The 24,320-nt window shown below is 52.5% G+C and overlaps 1 protein-coding gene across 1 annotated transcript in view; it reads right to left on the reverse strand.

Annotated features, from left to right (window-relative positions):
- The window catches only part of NDE1 (nudE neurodevelopment protein 1), a 77,496-nt gene that overhangs the window by 51,159 nt on the left and 2,017 nt on the right, over positions 1–24,320 (reverse strand). Inside the window, exons 2-3 of the mRNA XM_075319123.1 lie at positions 11,948–12,067; positions 11,694–11,847 (exon numbers count right to left, since the gene is read on the reverse strand). Coding sequence (XP_075175238.1) covers positions 11,694–11,847; positions 11,948–12,030 — 237 coding nt within the window. The 5' untranslated portion in view covers positions 12,031–12,067. The remainder of the gene's footprint in view (positions 1–11,693; positions 11,848–11,947; positions 12,068–24,320) is intronic.

Consider the following 24,320-nt stretch of genomic DNA (forward strand, 5'->3'; position numbering starts at 1 on the left):
TGTGTTGGCATGCCACCCGAGAGGGGGCCTTGACAAGAAGATCGTCTAAGTAAGGGATCACTGAGTGTCCCTGAGAGTGAAGGACTGCTACCACTGTTGCCATGACCTTGGTGAAGACCCGTGGGGCTGTCGCCAGGCCGAAAGGCAGTGCCACGAACTGAAGGTGTTCGTCCCCGATGGCGAAACGCAGGAAGCGCTGATGCTCTGGTGCAATCGGCACGTGGAGATAAGCATCCCTGATGTCGATTGATGCTAGGAAGTCTCCTTGGGACATCGAGGCGATGACGGAGCGGAGAGATTCCATCCGGAACCGCCTGGTTTTCACGTGTCTGTTGAGCAGTTTTAGGTCCAGAACGGGACGGAAAGATCCATCCTTTTTTGGCACCACAAACAAGTTGGAGTAAAAACCGTGACCCCATTCCTGAAGGGGAACAGGGATCACCACTCCTTCTGCCTTCAGAGTGCTCACCGCCTGAAGAAGAGCTTCGGCTCGCTCGGGGGGCGGAGATGTTCTGAAGAAACGAGTCGGAGGACGAGAGCTGAGCTCTATCCTGTAACCGTGAGACAGAATGTCTCTCACCCATCGGTCTTGGACATGTGGCCACCAGGCGTCGCAAAAGCGGGAGAGCCTGCCACCGACCGAGGATGCGGTTTGGGGAGGCCGAAAGTCATGAGGAGGCCGCTTTGGGAGCGGTTCCTCCGGCGGTCTTTTTAGGACGTGACTTAGACCGCCATGAATCAGAGTTCCTCTGGCTCTTCTGTGGCCTATTGGACGAGGAGAATTGAGACCTGGCTGAGTCCCGAAAGGACCGAAACCTCTATTGTACCTTCCGTTGTTGAGGTCTGTTTGGTTTGGACTGGGGTAAGGACGAGTCCTTTCCCTTGGATTGTTTAATGATTTCATCCAATTGCTCGCCAAACAGGCGGTCGCCAGAAAATGGCAAACCGGTTAAGAACTTTTTGAAAGCAGAGTCTGCCTTCCATTCACGTAGCCACATGGCCCTGCGGACTGCCACCGAATTGGCGGATGCTACCGCCGTACGGCTCGCAGAGTCCAGGACCGCATTCATGGCGTAGGACGCAAACGCCAACGCCTGAGAGGTTAAGGACACAACCTGCGGAGTAGAGGCACGTGTGACTGCATTAATCTCAGACTGACAAGCTGAGATAGCTTGGAGTGCCCATACGGCTGCGAATGCCGGAGCAAAGGACGCGCCGATAGCTTCATAGATGGATTTCAACAGGAGCTCTATCTGCCTGTCAGTGGCATCCTTGAGTGATGCACCGTCTGCCACTGCAACTATGGATCTAGCCGCCAGTCTAGAGACTGGAGGATCCACCTTGGGACACTGAGCCCAACCCTTGACTACGTCAGGGGGGAAGGGATAACGTGTGTCATTAAGGCGCTTAGTAAAGCGCTTGTCTGGAAAAGCTCGGTGTTTCTGGACTGTATCTCTGAAGTCGGAGTGATCAAGAAACGCACTCCGTGTACGTTTGGGAAACCTAAAATGGAATTTCTCCTGCTGAGAAGCTCACTCCTCAATCGGAGGAGCTGCAGGAGAAAGATCCAACACCTGATTGATGGACGCTATAAGGTCGTTTACTATGGCGTCCCCTTCAGGTGTATCAAGGTTGAGAGCGGCGTCAGGATCAGAGCCCTGATCTGCCACCTCCGCTTCATCCTCCAGAGAGTCCTCCTGCTGAGACCCTGAGCAGTGTGATGAAGTCGAGGGAAGCTCCCAGCGAGCCCGCTTAGCCGGTCTGGGACTGCGGTCCGTGTCGGAGTCCTCACCGTGGGACCTATGAGTCGCCCCAGGAGCACTTTGCTGCGCCGACCGAGGGGGGTCTGAGGGCAATGATTCAACAGTGCCCGGGGCCTGTGTTACAGGTCTGGACTGCAAAGCTTCTAGTATCTTAGCAGACCATTTATCCATAGACTCAGAAAGTTTGTCAGCGAATACTGCAAACTCTGTCCCTGTCACCTGGACAGTGGCAGCAGGTGGTTCCACCTGGGCCGAGGGTCCCACCAGTGGCAGAGGCTCCGGCTGAGTGAGTGTCACAGGGGCCGAGCATTGCACACAATGAGGGTAGGTGGAACCTGCAGGTAGCATAGCCGCACATGAGGTACAGGTTGCAAAGTAAGCCTGTGCCTTGGCACCCTTGCTTTTTGCGGACGACATGCTGTTGTCTCCTCTTAGAGCAATCAGAGAGGGTATATAGCCAAAGCAATAGTGCGGCCGTACAGAGTAAATGTATACAATATAAGCATATAAATATACACTTCGGCACCCAGGAGGACCAGCACCTAGTAACAGGTGCGGCTTACCGACCGCCCTAAGCGGTTGTGTGACCACCAGATTCCCTGCCTGGGCCTCCCAGAGCTGTGGAGCTCGTCTCTGAAGTTCTCCAGCGTCAGAAGTGCTGATAGGAATGGCTGCCAGCGTTCTGAGAGGAGGAGGGAGCCGTGGGCGTGCCTCAGAAAGTGCGGGAATCTGGTGCCCCACAGTGCTCAGTGAGGGGGGAGGAGGATACAAAGTATGCTCCAGCCCTCAGCGCTGACGTCCAGTGCAGCGTCCCTCCCTTCCCCTGACTGGCAGGCCGGGGGGCGGGAGTATGCGGTACTAGGCCGCAAAAGCCGGGGACTAAAGTTATAAGCGCGGCCGGCAAACAAGCGCGGTCAGCGCGGTAGTCCCGGCGCACAAACACACCCAGCAGCTGCTGCAGCGTCCGTTACACAGGCGCTCTATGCGCCGTCCCCAAGGGGACACAGAGTACCTCAGAGGAGCAGGGCCCTGTCCCTGACGATACCCGGTCTCTTGTCTAGCAGATTCCCCCAGGGGCTGCGGAGGGAGCACGGTCCCAGTGCCTGGTGACCGGTTAGGATCCCACTTCACCCAGAGCCCCTAAGGGATGGGGAAGGAAAACAGCATGTGGCTCCAGCCTTTGTACCCGCAATGGGTACCTCAACCTTAACCGCACCGCCGACCAGAGTGGGGTGAGAAGGGAGCATGCTGGGGGCCCTGTTATGGGCCCTCTTTTCTTCCATCCGATATAATCAGCAGCTGCTGCTGACTAAATTGTGGAGCTTGCGTGAATGTGTGCCTCCTTCACACAAAGCATAAAAACTGATGGGCCCGTGATGCACGGGAGGGTGTATAGGCAGAGGGGAGGGGTTACACTTTTTAAAGTGTAATACTTTGTGTGGCCTCCGGAGGCAGAAGCTATACACCCAATTGTCTGGGTCTCCCAATGGAGCGACAAAGAAATTTAGCTTGAAACCTTAAAGATTCCCCCTCTGCAGCTCCTGGGCTGCATTCCAGCAATGTTCCTGTTGTTATTGTGCCCCCTTTCGGACCAAAATAAAGACTTTATGAAGTGGTACCTTTTTGTATTCAGATCTTGATAATGGTACATTAGATCTTTAGGCCGTCCCCCATCGCTCCATTCCATAGTTCAGGACGCCGCCCACTGCGCCCGATTTGCCGCGCACGCGAGGACCGCTGGTGACTTGTGCGCAGGCGCGAGGTTATGGGCGGCGCTGTGATTGCATCGCAAGTGCCCACCCATCATCTCGTGGCCACGCTGTCCCCTCTGCCTCCAGCGTTCTGCGCAAGTGCTGGCCAGATGACCCGACGTTGGAACGTTCTGCGCAGAACGCTGGAGGCAGAGGGGAAAGGGCGGGCATGAGATGATGGGCGGGCACTTGCGATGCAATCACAGCGCCGCCCATAGTCTCGTGCCTGCGACACACGTGACCAGCGGTCCTCGCGTGCACGGGACCTCGGGCGCAGTGGGCGGCGTCCTGAAGTATGGAATGGAGCGATGGGGGACGGCCTAAAGCAGCAGGAGGCAGACTAATGGCCACCAGAGAGCCCGCCCCTGTGTACCATTATCAAGATCTGAATACAAAAAGGTACCCCTTTACAAAGTCTTTATTTTGGTCAGAAAGGGGGCACAAACAATAGGAACCTTGCTAGAACGCAGCCCAGGAGCTGCAGAGGGGGAATCTTTTAGGTTTCAAGCTAAAATTTCTGATGACAGGTTCCCTTTAAAAGATCTGCAATAATTGTTCCACCTAACAGAGCAAGACCAGCTTAAAATTGGTTGTCCAGTACTAGAAAACCCCGATTAAAAATATTCGATACCCACGTCCTGAAGTGGCACTGTTCCTGTGATTTTTCAGCTGATGAGCAGCCACATAACAAATCAGTGGCCACTAGATCATTGCAGGAAGGCAGCAGCTATGGGGCACTTAAGTGATTAGGTTGGGGTTTCTCTAATAGTGGACAACCTCTTTAAAAGGGGGTGCATTGAGAAACTTAATAAAATACTGAAAAATATTAAACATTTTTCTAAAGACCTCTACTAACAAAAAGGTATGCGTTATCTAGTCAGGATTTTAAAGATGGCAACTTCCATCTAGCAAAGTGCAGCCGTCCAATGATTGACTATGTGAGGAGCAAGACAGACAGACAGAGACAGGACAGACTCCCTGAACTGCACTAAGACTGTCAGGCTGAGATGGATGGTAATTCTCAGGCAGCTAAAGAAAGGTGTTTATCTTCTTTAGTCCAGTCAGTGTCCTGTCAGGCTGACTGAACAGAGGAATGAGTTGGCGATGCCAGACTGGACGCTGCCCTGACGTCATTTCTGTCTCCAGCGGATGTTCTTTACGCAGCCCGTCCTACTGGGTGACCTCTGAGATCTCACTAATTTATGGCAGTTGCCATCTTTAAAACTTGACACAGTGCACTAGATAAAGCATATTTTGTGCCAAATAAAAAGGTATTTAGAAAAAAAAAAAAGTTAATATTTAAATATGTGTTTTATTGTATAACAGTTCTTGGAAAACCAAAGGAAACAAAAAAGCTGAGGGTTTTACCCACAGTAAAATAGTGACGCAAGCAGCACAAAAATCAGTAAGTGGCAAAAATCCCCCGTACATGGACTTGGCTTAAAGGGAATCTGTCACCAGGTTTTTGCCACCTAGTCTGAGAGCAACATAATGTAGGGGCAGAGATCCTGATTCCAGCGATGTGTCACTTACGGAGCTGCCTAGTGTAATTTTGATAAAATCACTGTTTAATTAGCAGTAGATTATCATTAGAGGACTACTTTGGGTGCTGCAGGTGTCAAGGGAGAAATATTAGGAAAGACTGCTAATAGAGTCTGTTCAGGGCAGGTCCAGAAACACGGGGCCAAATTAGCTATCTGCGCAGATATAATAAATTACTCAGAAACAATGACCACAGAGACTGTGTTCATTCTTTGAGCTAGTATAGGCGACTCAACCGTGTATTGAATAGTTCAGATATTAGTATAACATTTCATAATCTTATATTTGTAACATTAACATTTGTAATCTTATTACATTTAAAGAAACAACCTATAGCCCAGGTAGTCCAGCATATTCATGAGCTCTGTATAACTGCTAGATCCGCAGCAGAGAAAACATTGATTTTATCAAAATGACAGCAAACAGCTCAATAAGTGACACATCAGTGGAATCAGGGTCTCTGTCCCTACATTATGCTGCTCTCAGATGGGGTAAAAAAAAAAAAAAAAAAAAAAAGAAGGGAATTTTGTTTACTTACCGTAAATTCCTTTTCTTCTAGCTCCAATTGGGAGACCCAGACAATTGGGTGTATAGGCTATGCCTCCGGAGGCCGCACAAAGTATTACACTAAAAGTGTAAAGCCCCTCCCCTTCTGCCTATACACCCCCCGTGCTCCCACGGGCTCCTCAGTTTTGGTGCAAAAGCAAGAAGGAGGGAAAAACAAATTATAAACTGGTTTAAAGTAACTTCAATCCGAAGGAATATCGGAGAACTGAAACCATTCAACATGAACAACATGTGTACACAAAAAAACAGGGGCGGGTGCTGGGTCTCCCAATTGGAGCTAAAAGAAAAGAAATTTACGGTAAGTAAACAAAATTCCCTTCTTTGTCGCTCCATGGGAGACCCAGACAATTGGGACGTCCAAAAGCAGTCCCTGGGTGGGTAAATAATACCTCATAATAGAGCCGTAACGGCTCCTTCCTACAGGTGGGCAACCGCCGCCTGAAGGACTCGCCTACCTAGGCTGGCATCCGCCGAAGCATAGGTATGCACCTGATAGTGTTTCGTGAAAGTGTGCAGGCTCGACCAGGTAGCCGCCTGACACACCTGCTGAGCCGTAGCCTGGTGCCTCAAAGCCCAGGACGCACCCACGGCTCTGGTAGAATGGGCCTTCAGCCCTGAGGGAACCGGAAGCCCCGCCGACCGGTAAGCTTCGATAATTGGTTCCTTGATCCACCGAGCCAGGGTTGATTTGGAAGCCTGTGACCCTTTACGCTGGCCAGCGACAAGGACAAAGAGTGCATCCGAGCGGCGCAGGGGCGCCGTCCGAGAAATGTAGAGTCTGAGTGCTCTCACCAGATCTAACAAGTGCAAATCCTTTTCACATTGGTGAATTGGATGAGGGCAAAAAGAGGGTAAGGAGATATCCTGATTGAGATGAAAGGGGGATACCACCTTAGGTAGAAATTCCGGAACCGGACGCAGAACCACCTTGTCCTGGTGAAACACCAGGAAAGGGGCTTTGCATGACAATGCTGCTAGCTCAGACACTCTCCGAAGTGAAGTGACTGCTACTAGGAAAACCACTTTCTGCGAAAGGCGTGAGAGAGAGATATCCCTCAGTGGCTCGAACGGTGGTTTCTGAAGAACCATCAGCACCCTGTTCAGATCCCAGGGTTCTAACGGCCGCTTGTAAGGAGGGACGATGTGACAAACCCCCTGCAGGAACGTGCGTACCTGTGGAAGTCTGGCCAAGCGCTTCTGAAAAACACAGAGCGCAGAGACTTGTCCCTTAAGGGAGCCAAGCGACAAACCCTTTTCCAATCCGGACTGAAGAAAGGACAGAAAGGTGGGCAAGGCAAATGGCCAGGGAGAAAAACCCTGATCAGAGCACCATGACAGGAATATTTTCCACGTCCTGTGGTAGATCTTGGCGGACGTTGGTTTCCTAGCCTGTCTCATAGTGGCAATGACCTCTTGAGATAATCCTGAAGACGCTAAGATCCAGGACTCAATGGCCACACAGTCAGGTTGAGGGCCGCAGAATTCAGATGGAAAAACGGCCCTTGGGACAGCAAGTCTGGTCGGTCTGGTAGTGCCCACGGTTGGCCGACCGTGAGATGCCACAGATCCGGGTACCACGACCTCCTCGGCCAGTCTGGAGCGACGAGGATGGCGCGGCGGCAGTCGGCCCTGATCTTGCGTAACACTCTGGGCAACAGTGCCAGCGGAGGAAACACATAAGGGAGTTGAAACTGCGACCAATCCTGAACTAAGGCGTCTGCCGCCAGAGCTCTGTGATCGTGAGAACGTGCCATGAATGCCGTGACCTTGTTGTTGTGCCGGGACGCCATTAGGTCGACGTCCGGCATCCCCCAGCGGCAACAGATCTCCTGAAACACGTCCGGGTGAAGGGACCATTCCCCTGCGTCCATGCCCTGGCGACTGAGAAAGTCTGCTTCCCAGTTTTCTACGCCCGGGATGTGAACTGCGGAGATGGTGGAGGCCGTGGCTTCCACCCACATCAAAATCCGCCGGACTTCCTGGAAGGCTTGCCGGCTGCGTGTTCCTCCTTGGTGGTTGATGTAAGCCACCGCTGTGGAGTTGTCCGACTGAATTCGGATCTGCTTGCCTTCCAGCCATTGCTGGAAAGCTTGTAGGGCTAGATACACTGCCCTGATCTCCAGAACATTGATCTGAAGTGAGGACTCCTGCCGAGTCCACGTACCCTGAGCCCTGTGGTGGAGAAAGACTGCTCCCCACCCTGACAGACTCGCGTCCGTCGTGACCACCGCCCAGGATGGGGGTAGGAAGGATTTCCCCTTCGATAATGAAGTGGGAAGAAGCCACCACCGAAGGGAAGCTTTGGTTGCCTGAGAGAGGGAGACGTTCCTGTCGAGGGACGTCGGCTTCCTGTCCCATTTGCGTAGGATGTCCCATTGAAGAGGACGCAGGTGAAACTGCGCGAAAGGGACTGCCTCCATTGCTGCCACCATCTTCCCCAGGAAGTGCATGAGGCGCCTCAAGGGGTGTGACTGACCTTGGAGAGATTGCACCCCCGTCTGTAGTGAACGCTGCTTGTTCAGCGGAAGCTTCACTATCGCTGAGAGGGTATGAAACTCCATGCCAAGATATGTCAGCGATTGGGCCGGTGTCAGATTTGACCTTGGCAAATTGATGATCCACCCGAAACTCTGTAGAGTCTCCAGAGTAGTGGTGAGGCTGTGCTGGCATGCCTCTTGAGAGGGAGCCTTGACCAGCAGATCGTCTAAGTAAGGGATCACCGAGTGACCCTGAGAGTGGAGGACCGCAACTACTGCAGCCATAACCTTGGTGAAAACCCGTGGGGCTGTCGCCAGGCCGAACGGTAGTGCCACGAACTGCAGGTGTTCGTCTCCTATGGCGAAGCGCAGGAAGCGCTGATGCTCTGGAGCAATCGGTACGTGGAGATAAGCATCTTTGATATCGATCGATGCAAGGAAATCTCCTTGGGACATTGAGGCGATGACGGAGCGGAGGGATTCCATCCGGAAACGCCTGGCCTTTACGTGTTTGTTGAACAGTTTTAGGTCCAGGACAGGACGGAAAGATCCGTCTTTCTTTGGGACCACAAACAGTTGGAGTAAAAACCGTGACCCTGTTGCTGAAGAGGAACAGGGACCACCACTCCTTCTGTCTTCAGAGTGTCCAGCGCCTGCAGAAGAGCATCGGCTCGCTCGGGAGGCGGAGATGTTCTGAAAAATCGAGTCGGAGGACGAGAATTGAACTCTATCCTGTAACCGTGAGACAGAATGTCTCTCACCCAACGGTCTTTTACCTGTGGCAGCCAAATGTCGGAAAAGCGGGAGAGCCTGCCACCGACCGAGGATGCGGTGTGAGGGGGCCGTAAGTCATGAGGAAGCCGCCTTGGTGGCGGCACCTCCGGCGGTCTTTTTAGGGCGTGCCTTAGACCGCCATGGATCGGAGTTCCTCTGATCCTTCTGAGGACCTTTGGACGAGGAGAATTGGGACCTGCCCGCGCCCCGAAAGGACCGAAACCTCGACTGTCCCCTTCTCTGTTGGGGTAATCTTGGTTTGGCCTGGGGTAAGGATGTTTCCTTTCCCTTGGATTGTTTGATGATTTCATCCAGCCTCTCACCAAACAAACGGTCACCAGAAAATGGCAAACCGGTTAAGCACTTTTTGGAAGCTGAATCTGCCTTCCATTCCCGAAGCCACAAGGCCCTTCGTATTGCCACCGAATTGTCGGCTGCAACCGCCGTACGGCTCGCAGAGTCCAGGACAGCATTAATAGCGTAGGACGCAAATGCCGACGTTTGAGAGGTTATAGACGCCACTTGCGGCGCAGACGTACGTGTAAGTGCGTCAATTTGCGCTTGATCCGCTGCAATAGCTTGGAGCGCCCATACGGCTGCGAATGCTGGAGCAAAAGACGCGCCGATAGCTTCATAGATGGATTTCAACCAGAGCTCCATCTGTCTGTCAGTGGCATCCTTGAGCGAAGCCCCATCTTCAACTGCAACTATGGATCTAGCCGCCAGTCTGGAGATTGGAGGATCCACCTTGGGACACTGAGTCCAGCCCTTGACCACGTCAGGGGGGAAGGGATACAGTGTATCCTTAAGGCGCTTAGAAAAACGCTTATCTGGATTAGCCCGGTGTTTCTGGACTGCCTCTCTGAAGTCAGAGTGGTCCAGAAACATACTCGTTGTACGTTTGGGGAACCTAAAACGGAATTTCTCCTGCTGAGAAGCTGACTCCTCTACTGGATGAGCAGAGGGAGAAATATCCAACATTTGATTTATGGACGCGATAAGATCATTCACTATGGCGTCCCCATCAGGAGTATCAAGGTTGAGCGCAGCCTCAGAATTAGAATCCTGATCAGCTACCTCCGCTTCACCATACAGAGAGTCCTCCCGCTGAGACCCTGACCAATGTGATGATGTCGAGGGAATTTCCAAGCGAGCTCGCTTACGCGGTCTGGGACTGCGGTCCGTGTCAGAGACCTCACTCTGGGATCTATGAGACACCCCGGGAGGACATGGTTGTTCCGACTGAGGGGAACTAGGTGGCAATGATTCCACAGTGTCCCTGGTTTGAGATACCGGTCTGGACTGCAAAGCTTCTAGTATCTTAGCCATAGTCTCAGAAAGCCTTTCAGTAAAAGCTGTAAACTCCGTCCCTGTCACCTGGACAGTGTTAGCAGGTGGTTCCCCCTGGGCCTCCCTTAGCAGAGGCTCTGGCTGAGCAAGTGCCACGGGGGCCGAGCAGTGCACACAATGAGGGTCAGTGGAGCCTGCCGGTAGTGAGGTCGTACATGCGGCACAGGCAGCATAGTAAGCCTGTGTTTTGGCACCCCTGCTTCTTGTGGGCACCATGCTGTTGACTCCCCTGAGCAACACAATAGGGTATATAGCCAGAAACAACCGTGCACCATACAGTGTAAAAGTATACCTATAAATATATTTACACTACTGCACAAGTGGGGCTAGCACCTGAGGTGCTGCTTACCGCCCGCTTAGAGCGGTTGTGTGGCCAGCAGAATCCCTGTCTGAGTCCCCCAGCGCTTGTCTGTCCTCTGCAGCGTCAGAGGAGCCGAGTAATGGCTGCCGGCGTCCTAAGGAGAGGAGGGAGCCGTGGGCGTGACCCAGAAAGTGCGGGAACTGGTGCCCCACTGTGCACAGTGAGGGGGGTGGAGTATGCAAAGCATGCTCCAGCCCTCAGTGCTGCTGTGCTGTACAGCGTCCCGCCCTTCCCCTGACTGGCAGGGCTGGGGGAGGGAAGTAAGAGACTAGGCCGCAAAAAGCCGGGGACTCGAGTTATGAGCGCGGCCGCCGTAAAAGCGCGGTCGGCGCTGAAGTCCCCGGCGCACTAACAGTCGCAGCCGCAGTATAGTAATGGCAGCGGCGGTCAGCGCGGCAGTCCCCTTACACTAACACACTCAGCGACGCTGCAGTGTGTAATAGCACAAACGCGGTCAGCGCCGCAGTCCCCGGTGCACTAGCACACCCAGCAATGCTGGAGTGTTGCTGTGCGCGGTCCCCACGGGGACACAGAGTACCTTCAAGTAGCAGGGCCATGTCCCTGAACGATACTCGGCTCCTATCCAGCAGAGTCCTCAGGAGCTGTGGATGGAGCACGGTCTCAGTGCCTGGAGACCGATAGGATCCCACTTCACCCAGAGCCCTAAGGGGGATGGGGAAGGAAAACAGCATGTGGGCTCCAGCCTCCGTACCCGCAATGACCTTAACAACACCGCCGACAAGAGTGGGGTGAGAAGGGAGCATGCTGGGGGCCCTTTAAGGGCCCTCTTTTCTTCCATCCGACATAGTCAGCAGCTGCTGCTGACTAAGCTGTGGAGCTACGCGTGCATGTCTGCCTCCTTCGCACAAAGCAAAAAAACTGAGGAGCCCGTGGGAGCACGGGGGGTGTATAGGCAGAAGGGGAGGGGCTTTACACTTTTAGTGTAATACTTTGTGCGGCCTCCGGAGGCATAGCCTATACACCCAATTGTCTGGGTCTCCCATGGAGCGACAAAGAAAAACCCCAAACCAAAACAGGATTCCCTTTAATAATGATATCTACTGAACTGACCAGACATTTCTAAGTAATGTTGGAGCTCTTCTCTCACCCTGATGGTCTCCAGGTCCATGCGCAATCTATTATTCTGAGTCAGGAGGTCTCGGTTCCTGCTCTCCATCTGGTGAAGTTGTGTTTCCAGCTCGGCCTCATATTCATGACTTGTCACTTGGAATTCTTCAAGTTCTTCCTTCGCTTCCTCTGAACTAAAGCACCAAGCAAAAGATAAGCGTCCATCATCAATCTGCTAGAAGGAGCCGTGTGATGGAGAAGTCTCTGCTCACCATTCTGGGGTCACATACTTACCATTGCTTATATTTCAGCGCCAGATCCTTCCAATGTTCTTTCTCTTCTTCCACAGAATTGAAGGTCTCTCTCTCTTCATCCATAGTGTTGATCACATCAGCACATCCTACACTGCGAAACCTGAAAAAAAAATAAATTGATATTTCAAAAAAATTATTATACGAATAGTACATTAACCCCTTAGCAAGCCAGTCATTTTGGGCCTTACGGTGGACACACACACTAGCACTCTTTACACGGGAATGATTGGACAGGATTTCCAGTGTTCGCCAATATATCCAGCCAGAATCATTGGGCTGAGGTTTATCTATCAGAGAGGAGAAGGATCGTGCCACCAAATACCAACTCATTTCTTCCTCGATATATTCTGCCGATGGGCGGTCAGGAGGCCCCATACATTATTAGATGCATGGCTTATCCTACCAAAAATCGATAGGTTTCACCAAATTTTAACTAAGGTGTATGAGGGTCTTTAGAACCCAGAACATTTTCTAGAATGTGGAGAACCTAAAAATGTAATTCACTTTTTTTTTTTTTAAATGCCATTTTTAAGGTTGTTCCAGAATATCATTCATGTAATTCATGTAAAAATGCCTGAACAAAAAAGCCTAAGGCTATATGCCCACGTTGCGTACTTTCCCTGCAGAAATTTCTGCAGCGATTGAACAGCACACGTGCGCTTCAAATCGCTGCAGAAACAGTCCGTAATGACAAAAAAAAAAAAAAAAAAGCCAATTCCATGCGCTCTGAGTGCAGCCCCTCCCATAGACAGAGCGGGGGACATGTCACTTCTTAGAACGCGCGCTTCGGGCAGCAGCCGAAGCGCTGCGCTCTAATACGCCACGTGCGCACGGCCCCTGCACAATCTTCATACATTATGCTGGGGACGCAGGACGCATGCAGTTACGCTGCGGTGCAGATCACAGCGTAACTGCATGCAAATACGCAACGTGCGCACATAGCCTAAAGCTTGGTCACGGATTGATTTTTTTTCCTAGCATAAGAATGATTGGCTGGCTATGTGCCCACGCTGTGATTTTATGCGCAGAAAATCTGCACATAAAAACACCTGTTTTGGCAGGAAAAAAAAATAAATATAAATTCATTTTTATTGCATTTGCAAGTGTTTTTTTTTTTTCACTTTTTTGTGCGTTTTTTTTTTATTCATGGTGACTGCAGGGGTTCAGGCGCTGTACCCCCACCGGGTATTTGGCTGATTATACAGCCGAGACCTAGCACTCTGCTCAAAGCGGTGCCCGCGCCACTACCAGTAGTTTAACTCTCTGAATGCTGAGATCAGTACAATTGCAGCATTCAGAAGGCAGGGAGAGGGATCTCTTACCTCTCCCTGGCGATCCAGTGCCTGTAATATGATCACAGGGACCAGATCGCTGCCATGGTAACCCTGGGTCGTCACCATGACGGCCCCGGGTTACTGAGGTATGGATTGCAATCTGATGCTATTGCATGCACAGTTGGTATTATTTACCCCGCTTTATAGGCTACATCAGCATTGATATATTTACGGTTGGTTATTTTTGTATACAATCAGTTTAAGGGTAATCTGTTCTTGTGACTATGGAGTGTGGGTTTGTGCATATAGAGTGATTAGAGGGCTAGATGTTTTTGTGATAGTATGTTCTAATCAATTAATTATTTACCGTATTTTTCGCTTTATAAGACGCACCCCAAATTTAGACAAAAAAAAAGGAAAATGGGGTCCGGCTTATACTCCGGTGTTCTCTTACCGGAGGGGGGCAGCAGTGGTGGTGAAGCGGGGTCACAGGAGGCACAGGTTGTGCTGGCAGGTGCGGCGGGTCAGTGGCAGCGGGGTCCGTGGTTGCAGGCGCGGTGGCGCCCGTGGTGGCAGGAGCCGTGGGGTCCGTGGTGGCGGCGGGTGAGCCGTGCAGCAGGCCGGTGCAGTGAGTGTCCGCGGTCCCGGTTCAGTGGTGGCAGCGGCGGCGACTGCTCAGTGGTAGCAGCGGGGGAGACTGCTCAGTGGTGGAGCAGACTGATGCGGTGTTTTCCCAGTGTGTCCGTGGTCCAGTTTCAAGTAATGGCGCCCGGAGCGACGCATGCGCATATGGAGCTCTCATCCAAGGGCTGCATCTGCGCACGCGCTGACTCCCGGAGCAGCGTGTGCGCAGATGGAGCTCTCATCCAAGAGCTGCAGCGGCACCATCATTTGAAAGTGGGACCGCGGACAACTGGTAACTTGCTGCACAGCCGCCCGCCTCGCACGCACAGAGTGGCAGCCAGCAGGCTGCCCGCCCACCCTGCGTGCAAGCCGCCGGGTACCTGTGCTTGCGTGTGGTGGCAGCCGGGTACCCGTGGCTGTGTGCGGGCGGCAGCCGGGTACTGTGTGCGGACGGCACCTTGGTGCCTGTGTGAGGGCGTCAGCCACCCGCACGGGCACCCGATTGCCGCCCGCACACAGCCATGGGTACCCGGCTGCCACTGCACGCAAGCACAGGTACCGAGGCTGCCGACCCCACACAGCACCCGGCTGCCGCCCGCACACAGCCACGGGTACCCGGCTGCCACTGCACGCAAGCACAGGTACCGAGGCTGCCGACCCCACACAGCACCCGGCTGCCGCCCGCACACAGCCACGGGTACCCGGCTGCCACCGCATGCAAGCACAGGTACCCGGCCGCTTGCATGCAGCCACAGGCACCCGATCGCCTCAGACAGGACCCCGCCCCACAGGTACTGCTATATAAGACGCACCCCCCCCATTTTCCTCCTAAATTTTTGGGAGGAAAAGTGCGTCTTATAAAGCGAAAAATACGGTATATATTTGCCTTGTGGATGCCTAGTCAGCATTTTTGATGCATTTTAAATGTTTGTAAATTTCGTATGTCTCTATGCGCCAACAAAATTAAATAAAGACTGTTGCATTTTTGTAAACAAATGCTGATCCTTATTATATGGTATACTTTTTCTTTGTTTCTTAATTCTATGAGGTATGGATCGCCTCACAGACCAGGGCACCTACGTCACTGGAGTTCCCTGCAGCAAGGTCCTGCAGTAAAGACCGCGAAGCCTAAGTGCAGTGTCACAAGGTAAACAGAGTTTATGCCGGCAGATCTGCAGGAAACCCCATTGATCCACCGGCATGAACTCGATTCACCTTATGACGTCACCAGAGTTCCCTGCAGCAAGGTCCTGCTGTAAAGACCGCGAGATGAGGAAATGGCTGCAAGTGTGACGCCCCTGACCTTATCAGGGTGTCACAGGGAACTAGCAAAGAAAAGTAAGTGGGACTCAGCACCAATGCGAATAGATAAAAATCTTCATGCTTTATTTGAAAAAAGTTAAAATTAATAAAGGGTCACAGATCTTTCCAAAAACGCCATGCGGCTTGACGCGTTTCGGACACAAAAAGGGGAATTTAAAAGCAGTCCTTAATCATAAGCCATGGAAGATAGAAGGCAAGAAGTATATATAGCACTTTAAAAGTAATGAGACACAAAGGCAAGATGGGAAACAGGAAGGGAGTTCACTCAGAAAATGCAAATTAGTGAGAGGGGTAGTATGTCATTAGACTCTATTAACCCCATACGTTGTATGCAGTAGAATAAGCGCGTGTTCATACATATATGTGCATGCATTTGAGAAACAGAAAAACAATTCATCAGAATGTGAAGAGGGCCCCACAAGAGCAAATTTTTTGTGCGTCCATGCATATATATGTATGCATCGATCCTTTCTTTTGTCTTATTAATTTATATGTGTCAATGTTCTGGTTTATAAAAAAAAAAACAAAAAAAAACAATTTGTTTTTATTTATTTATGTTTTATTTTATTAATATATATACACATACCTGCAAGGAATATTGGTATCATAGTAAATGGATGTGCTTCATATGAATGGATTTTGAAGTATATATATGAAGATGTGTGCGCATATATATGTGCACACATGAGTATATATATATTATATGAATGTAGGGCAGGAATAGACTAGATATGTATGTATGCAAATTAGATATTATATAATTTCAGGGCAAGAAGGGAATTTTGTTTACTTACCGTAAATTCCTTTTCTTCTAGCTCTAATTGGGAGACCCAGACAATTGGGTGTATAGGCTATGCCTCCGGAGACAGCACAAAGTATTACACTCAAAAGTGTTAAGCCCCTCCCCTTCTGCCTATACACCCCCCGTGCTCCCACGGGCTCCTCAGTTTTGGTGCAAAAGCAAGAAGGAGGAAAAAGAATTATAAACTGGTTTAAAGTAACTTCAATCCGAAGGAATATCGGAGAACTGAAACCATTCAACATGAACAACATGTGTACACAAAAAAACAGGGGCGGGTGCTGGGTCTCCCAATTAGAGCTAGAAGAAAAGGAATTTACGGTAAGTAAACAAAATTCCCTTCTTCTTTGTCGCTCTATTGGGAGACCCAGACAATTGGGACGTCCAAAAGCAGTCCCTGGGTGGGTAAAATAATACCTCGTAAGAGAGCCGTAAAACGGCCTCTTCCTACAGGTGGGCAACCGCCGCCTGAAGGACTCGTCTACCTAGGCTGGCATCCGCCGAAGCATAGGTATGCACCTGATAGTGCTTCGTGAAAGTGTGCAGGCTCGACCAGGTAGCCGCCTGACACACCTGCTGAGCCGTAGCCTGGTGCCTCAAAGCCCAGGACGCGCCCACGGCTCTGGTAGAATGGGCCTTCAGCCCTGAGGGAACCGGAAGCCCAGCCGAACGGTAAGCTTCTATAATTGGCTCCTTGATCCACCGAGCCAGGGTTGATTTGGAAGCCTGTGACCCTTTACGCTGGCCAGCGACAAGGACAAAGAGTGCATCCGAGCGGCGCAGTGGCGCCGTACGAGAAATGTAGATTCTGAGTGCTCTCACCAGATCTAACAAGTGCAAATCCTTTTCACATTGGTGAACTGGATGAGGACAAAAAGAAGGTAAGGAGATATCCTGATTGAGATGAAAGGGGGATAACACCTTAGGGAGAAATTCCGGAACCGGACGCAGAACCACCTTGTCCTGGTGAAACACCAGGAAAGGGGTTTTGCATGACAGCGCTGCTAGCTCAGACACTCTCCGAAGTGAAGTGACTGCTACTAGAAAAACCACTTTCTGCGAAAGGCGTGAGAGAGAAATATCCCTCATTGGCTCGAATGGTGGTTTCTGAAGAACCATCAGCACCCTGTTCAGATCCCAGGGTTCTAACTGCCGCTTGTAAGGAGGGACGATGTGACAAACCCCCTGCAGGAACGTGCGTACCTGTGGAAGTCTGGCTAGGCGCTTCTGGAAAAACACAGAGCGCTGAGACTTGTCCCTTAAAGGGAGCCGAGCGACAAACCCTTTTCCAGTCCAGATTGAAGGAAGGACAGAAAAGTGGGCAAGGCAAAAGGCCAGGGAGAAATACCCTGAGAAAGCACCACGACAGGAAAATTTTCCACGTCCTGTGGTAGATCTTGGCGGACGTTGGTTTCCTAGCTTGTCTCATAGTGGCAATGACGTCTTGAGATAACCCTGAAGACGCTAGGATCCAGGACTCAATGGCCACACAGTCAGGTTGAGAGCCGCAGAATTCAGATGGAAAAACGGCCCTTGAGATAGCAAGTCTGGTCGGTCTGGTAGAGCCCACGGTTGGCCGACAGTGAGATGCCACAGATCCGGGTACCATGACCGCCTCGGCCAGTCTGGAGCGACGAGGATGACGCGGCGGCAGTCGGCCCTGATCTTGCGTAACACTCTGGGCAACAGTGCCAGCGGAGGAAACACATAAGGGAGCTGAAACTGCGACCAATCCTGAACTAAGGCGTCTGCTGCCAGAGCTCTGGGATCTTGAGACCGTGCCATGAACGCCGGTACCTTGTTGTTGTGCCGGGACGCCATGAGGTCGACGTCCGGCACCCCCCAGCGGCAACAGATCTCCTGAAACACATCCGGGTGAAGGGACCATTCCCCTGCGTCCATGCCCTGGCGACTGAGATAATCTGCTTCCCAGTTTTCCACGCCTGGAATGTGAACTGCAGAGATGGTGGAGGCCGTGGCTTCCGCCCACAGCAGAATCCGCCGGACTTCCTGGAAGGCTTGCCGACTGCGTGTGCCGCCTTGGTGGTTGATGTATGCCACCGCTGTGGAATTGTCTGACTGAATTCTGATCTGCTTGCCTTCCAGCCACTGCTGGAACGCTTTCAGGGCAAGATACACTGCCCGTATTTCCAGAACATTGATCTGAAGCGAGGACTCTTGCTGGGTCCACGTACCCTGAGCCCTGTGGTGGAGAAAAAACGCTCCCCACCCTGACAGACTCGCGTCCGTCGTGACCACCTCCCAGGATGGGGGTAGGAAGGATTTCCCTTTCGATAATGAAGTGGGAAGAAGCCACCACTGAAGGGAAGCTTTGGTCGCCTGCGAGAGGGAGACGTTCCTGTCGAGGGACGTCGGCTTCCTGTCCCATTTGCGTAGGATGTCCCATTGAAGAGGACGCAGGTGAAACTGCGCGAAAGGAACTGCCTCCATTGCTGCCACCATCTTCCCCAGGAAGTGCATGAGGCGCCTCAAGGGGTGTGACCGACCTTGAAGGAGAGATTGTACCCCTGTCTGTAGTGACCGCTGCTTGATCAGCGGCAGCTTCACTATCGCTGAGAGGGTATGAAACTCCATGCCAAGGTATGTCAGCGATTGGGCCGGTGTCAGATTTGACTTTGGAAAATTGATGATCCACCCGAAACTCTGGAGAGTCTCCAGGGTAGCGTCGAGGCTGTGTTGGCATGCCTCTAGAGAGGGTGCCTTGATCAACAGATCGTCCAAGTACGGGATCACCGAGTGACCCTGAGAGTGGAGGACCGCTACTACAGTAGCCATAACCTTGGTGAAAACCCGTGGGGCTGTTGCCAGGCCGAACGGCAGTGCCACGAACTGCAGGTGTTCGTTTCCTATGGCGAAGCGCAAGAAGCGCTGGTGCTCTGGAGCAATCGGTACGTGGAGATAAGCATCTTTGATATCGATCGATGCAAGGAAATCTCCCTGGGACATTGAGGCGATGACGGAGCGGAGGGATTCCATCCGGAACCGCCTGGTCTTTACGTGTTTGTTGAGAAGTTTCAGGTCCAGGACAGGTCGGAAAGACCCGTCCTTCTTTGGGACCACAAACAAGTTGGAGTAAAAACCGTGGCCCTGTTGCTGAAGAGGAACAGGGACCACCACTCCTTCTGCCTTCAGAATGCCCAGCGCCTGCAGAAGAGCCTCGGCTCGCTCGGGAGGCGGGGATGACCTGAAGAATCGAGTCGGGGGACGAGAGGTGAACTCTATCTTGTAACCGTGAGACAGAATGTCTCTCACCCAACGGTCTTTTACCCGTGGCAGCCAGGTGTCGCAAAAGCGGGAGAGCCTGCCACCGACCGAGGATGCGGAGTGAGGATGCCGAAAGTCATGAGGAAGCCGCTTTGGTAGCGGCACCTCCGGTGGTCTGTTTAGGACGTGACTTAGACCGCCATGCATCAGAGTTCCTTTGATCCTTCTGAGGCCTTTTGGACGAGGAGAATTGGGACCTGCCCGCGCCCCGAAAGGACCGAAACCTCGACTGCCCCTTCCTCTGTTGGGGTATGTTCGGTTTGAGCTGGGGTAAGGAAGTATCCTTTCCCTTGGATTGTTTGATGATTTCATCCAAACGCTCGCCAAACAATCGTTCGCCAGAAATTGGCAAACTGGTTAAGCGCTTTTTGGAAACAGAATCTGCCTTCCATTCCCGTAGCCACAAGGCCCTGCGGAGTACCACCGAATTGGCGGCTGCAACCGCCGTACGGCTCGCAGAGTCCAGGACAGCATTAATAGCGTAAGACGCAAATGCCGACGTCTGAGTGGTTATGGACGCCACCTGTGGCGCAGACGTGCGTGTGGCTGCGTCAATTTGCGCTTGACCTGCTGAGATAGCTTGTAGCGCCCATACGGCTGCGAATGCTGGGGCAAAAGAAGCTCCGATAGCTTCATAGATGGATTTCAACCAGAGCTCCATCTGCCTGTCAGTGGCATCTTTGAGTGAAGCCCCATCTTCCACTGCAAGTATGGATCTAGCTGCCAGTCTGGAGATTGGAGGATCCACTTTGGGACACTGAGTCCAACCCTTGACCACGTCAGGGGGAAAGGGATAACATGTATCCTTAGGCTATGTGCGCACGTTGCGTACTAGCCCTGCAGATATTTCTGCAGCGATCTGAAGAGCACATGTGCGCTTTAGATCGCTGCAGAAATGTCCGTAGTGAGCGCCGATTCCATGCGCTCTGCCTGCAGCTCCTGCCATAGACAGAGCAGGAGCTGCCGGCAAAGCGCAGGAAAGAAGTGACATGTCACTTCTTTTTGCGCAGCGCTTCGGCAGTAGCCGAAGCGCTGCGCTCTTAGACGCCACGTGCGCACGGCCCCTGCACAATCTCCATAGACTGTGCAGGGGACGCTGGACGCATGCAGTTACGCTGCGCTACAAAGCGCAGCGTAACTGCATGTTTTTACGCAACGTGCGCACATAGCCTTAAGGCGCTTAGAAAAACGCTTATCTGGACAAGCATGGTGATTCTGGACTGCCTCTCTGAAATCAGAGTGGTCCAGAAACATACTCGGTGTACGCTTGGGAAACCTGAAACGGAATTTCTCCTGCTGGGAAGCCGACTCCTCCGCCGGAGGAGCTGAGGGAGAAATATCCAACATACGATTGATGGACGCAATAAGGTCGTTCACTATGGCGTCCACGTCCGGAGTATCAAGATTGAGAGCGGCCTCAGGATCAGAATCCTGATCAGCTACATCCGCGTCATCAACCAGAGATTCCCCTCGCTGAGACCCTGAACAATACGATGATGTCGAGGGAAAATCTAAGCGAGCTCGCTTAGTCGGTCTGGGGCTGGGGTCTGTGTCAGAACCCTCAGCTTGGGATCTATGAGATACCCCGGGAGGACATTGTTGGTCCAGCTGAGGTGGGCCAGGGAACAAAGATTCAACCGAGTCCCTGTGCTGAGATACCGGTCTGGACTGCAAGGCTTCCAGTATCTTAGCCATAGTCTCAGAGAGTTTTGCAAACTCAGTCCCTGTCACCTGAACAGTGTTAGCAGGTGGCTCCCCCTGGGCCCCCCCTAGCAGAGGCTCTGGCTGAGTAAGTGCCACAGGGGCCGAACAGTGCACACAATGAGGGTCAGTGGAACCTGCCGGTAGCGGGGTCGTACATGCGGCGCAGGCAACATAATAAGCCTGTGTTTTGGCACCCCTGCCTTTCGTGGGCGCCATGCTATTATCTTCCCTGAGCAACACAATAGCGTATATAGCCAGAAATCAACTGTGCACTATACAGTGTAAAATAAACATATATTGTTACACTACTGCACAATGGGGCTAGCACCACAGGTGCTGCTTACCACCCGCTTAAAGCGGTTGTGAGGCCACCAGAGTCCCTGCCTGGGTCTCCCAGATTTTGTCCCCCTCTGCAGCGTCCGAGGAGCTGACAGGAATGCGTCCTGAGGAGAGGAGGGAGCCGTGGGCGTGACCCAGAAAGAGCGGGAACTGGTGCCTGCACTGTGCACAGTGAGGGGAGTGGAGTATGCAAAGCATGCTCCAGCCCTCAGTGCTGCTCGTTCTGTGCAGCGTCCCGCCCTTCCCCTGCCTGTCAGGGCTGTGGGCGGGAGGAAAGGAAACTAGGCCGCAAAAAGCCGGGGACTCTAGTAATAAACGCGGCCGTCGTAAAAGCGCGGCCGGCGTGGAAGTCCCCGGCGCACTACAAGTCCCAGCCGCGCCGCAGTGTTTCCATGGCAGCGGCGGTCAGTGCGGCAGTCCCTATACATAAACACACTCAGCAACGCTGAGTGTGTAATGGCACATATTAACCCGGTCAGCGCCGCGGTCCCCGGTGCACTAGCACACCCAGCAAAGCTGGAGTGTTGCTGTGCGCGGTCCCCACGGGGACACAGAGTACCTCCAAGTAGCAGGGCCATGTCCCTGAACGATACCCGGCTCCTATCCAGCAGGCTCCACAGGAGTTGTGGATGAAGCACGGTCTCAGTGCCTGGAGACCCTGAGGGGGATGGGGAAGGAAAACAGCATGTGGGCTCCAGCCTCCGTACCCGCAATGGATACCTCAACCTTACAACACCGCCGACAAGAGTGGGGTGAGAAGGGAGCATGCTGGGGGCCCTACATGGGCCCACTTTTCTTCCATCCGACATGGTCAGCAGCTGCTGCTGACCAATCTGTGGAGCTGTGCGTGCGTGTCTGACCTCCTTCGCACAAAGCAAAAAACTGAGGAGCCCGTGGGAGCACGGGGGGTGTATAGGCAGAAGGGGAGGGGCTTAACACTTTTGAGTGTAATACTTTGTGCGGCCTCCGGAGGCATAGCCTATACACCCAATTGTCTGGGTCTCCCAATAGAGCGACAAAGAAATACATGTTTGTGTGTCACAGGGAACTGCACCCCTTTTTCTTATGGTGCAGAGCTCATCCTCCATGGTTCTGGGATCCTAACTCTGGTATTGTTTCCCATCAGCACTCAAATCCTAACCACACCTCACAACACAACCTGTCAGGCACACCAGTGGGTGATCTAGCTGGAAAAGGGCCACCCGCCTAGGGGTCAGCCAGACTGGTGGGAGGGACCTAGTCAGTTCAGTAGTAGCTCCCAAAGAGTGAGGAGCTGCTGGGAGTAGTTGCTCCCTGGAGTCTTAAGGTGGTGTCACACACAGCGACGGCGCCAAGTCACTGTGTGTGACATCCAGAAACGACCTGGCCCCTGCTGTGACGTCGCCGGTCGTTGCTGAATGTCCTGCTTCATTTTTTGGACGTTGGTCTCCCGCTGTGAAGCACACATCGCTGTGTGACAGCGAGAGAGCAAAGAACTGAAGCGAGCATGGAGCTGCTTCTGGCAGCCTGCGTTAAGCTGTAACCAAGGTAAACATCGGGTAACCAAGCGAAGTGCTTCACTGGTTACCCGATATTTACCTTAGTTACTAGCGTCCGTCGCTCTAAGGCTGCCAGTGCCGGCTCCCTGCACACAGCCAGAGTACACATCGGGTAAATAAGCAAAGGTTTGCTTATTAACCCGATGTGTACTCTGGCTATGAGTGCAGGGATCCAGCGCTAAGCGGTGTGCACTGGTAACCAGCGAAGCATTTTGCTTGGTTACCCGATATTTACCTTAGTTACCAAGCGCAGCATCGCTTCCACACGTCGCTGCTGGCTGGTCACTGGTGAGATCTGCCTGTTTGACAGCTCACCAGCGACCGTGTAACGGCGCAGCAGCGATCCTGATAAGGTCAGGTTGTCAGTCGTGATCGCTGCTGCGTCGCTACGTGTGACCCTAGCTTTAGAGTAGCCCTCAGAGAGTGAGGAGCTGGGGGAGTTGTAGCTCCCTGGGTGACTTTGTCTAGGTCGCAGACTGTGGTCTGGGACCGGAGGAGTCGGAGAACCGGTCGCAGGGTATTGGAAAAGGGTGCCCAGACTCAAGTTTTGGAGAACGGTCAGCACCGGAAAGTCCAGTAACCGGACAGGTACAGAGCACGGCGGGGTACAGGACCCTAGATCAGGGAGTAGCTTCACACAACCTGATAATTAACCTGTGGAGGATAGTCTCGTTATGAACTTTCCCCAAGAGCTCAAAGATCGAAGGCACCAACACAACGAGGGGGATAGTATTTTCCAGCTTATGCGGTCCACTGAAATCCCAAGTGTCAGCCATCGAGAGCACAGCTCCCCTATTTAAATATAGGGAGCGGAACCCTGACAGCTTCAGGCCGAAGGGTCACTTAGGAACTTGTACAGTTCTGCATGGAGGTAGGCTCCAGACCACTAAATACCAGCGGGGACGGATTCCAGGACGAGCTCCCCAGAGTGGCAGCGGCACCCAAAGACTTGGTTTACGTCTGGGTCAGAGTCTGCTTAATGGTCGCACCAACATCCATACAGTCTGAGTGATTACACTGCTCTCCCTGCGTCCTGCCTGCCCGCACCACGCTACCCTCCACCTATTCTCTAGAGTCCCGGGGTCTCCCCTGACATCATCTGGCTGCCCCGCTCCATCTCCCCCTGGGTACTCCCATCGGCAGCGGCGGTACTCCCCTACCGCGAACCACGGGTGGCGTCACAAACTCTCCCTTGTAAATATTCCCTATTTTTACACTTCCAAGTAGCCACAAGCCCCCGGGTCCGGAGACCCTCGAGCCACAGCAACCCCGGATCCGAGCAGTTCAACTGCTGCAGGGGCGGCACACAAGGAACCCCAGTGATGTAAAACAAAATAAAAAAAAAAAAAAAAAAACAACTTTTTTTCCTTGTGTTCTTTACTCACCCCATTGAAGTCACTTGGTGAAAAAAAAATGCAGAAACAATTGCTTCCTTTTCAGCAACAAACTGCAAGGAAAAAAGAAGCA

The sequence above is a fragment of the Anomaloglossus baeobatrachus genome, chromosome 7 (genome assembly GCF_048569485.1).
Source record: "Anomaloglossus baeobatrachus isolate aAnoBae1 chromosome 7, aAnoBae1.hap1, whole genome shotgun sequence".
NCBI lineage: Eukaryota > Metazoa > Chordata > Amphibia > Anura > Aromobatidae > Anomaloglossus > Anomaloglossus baeobatrachus.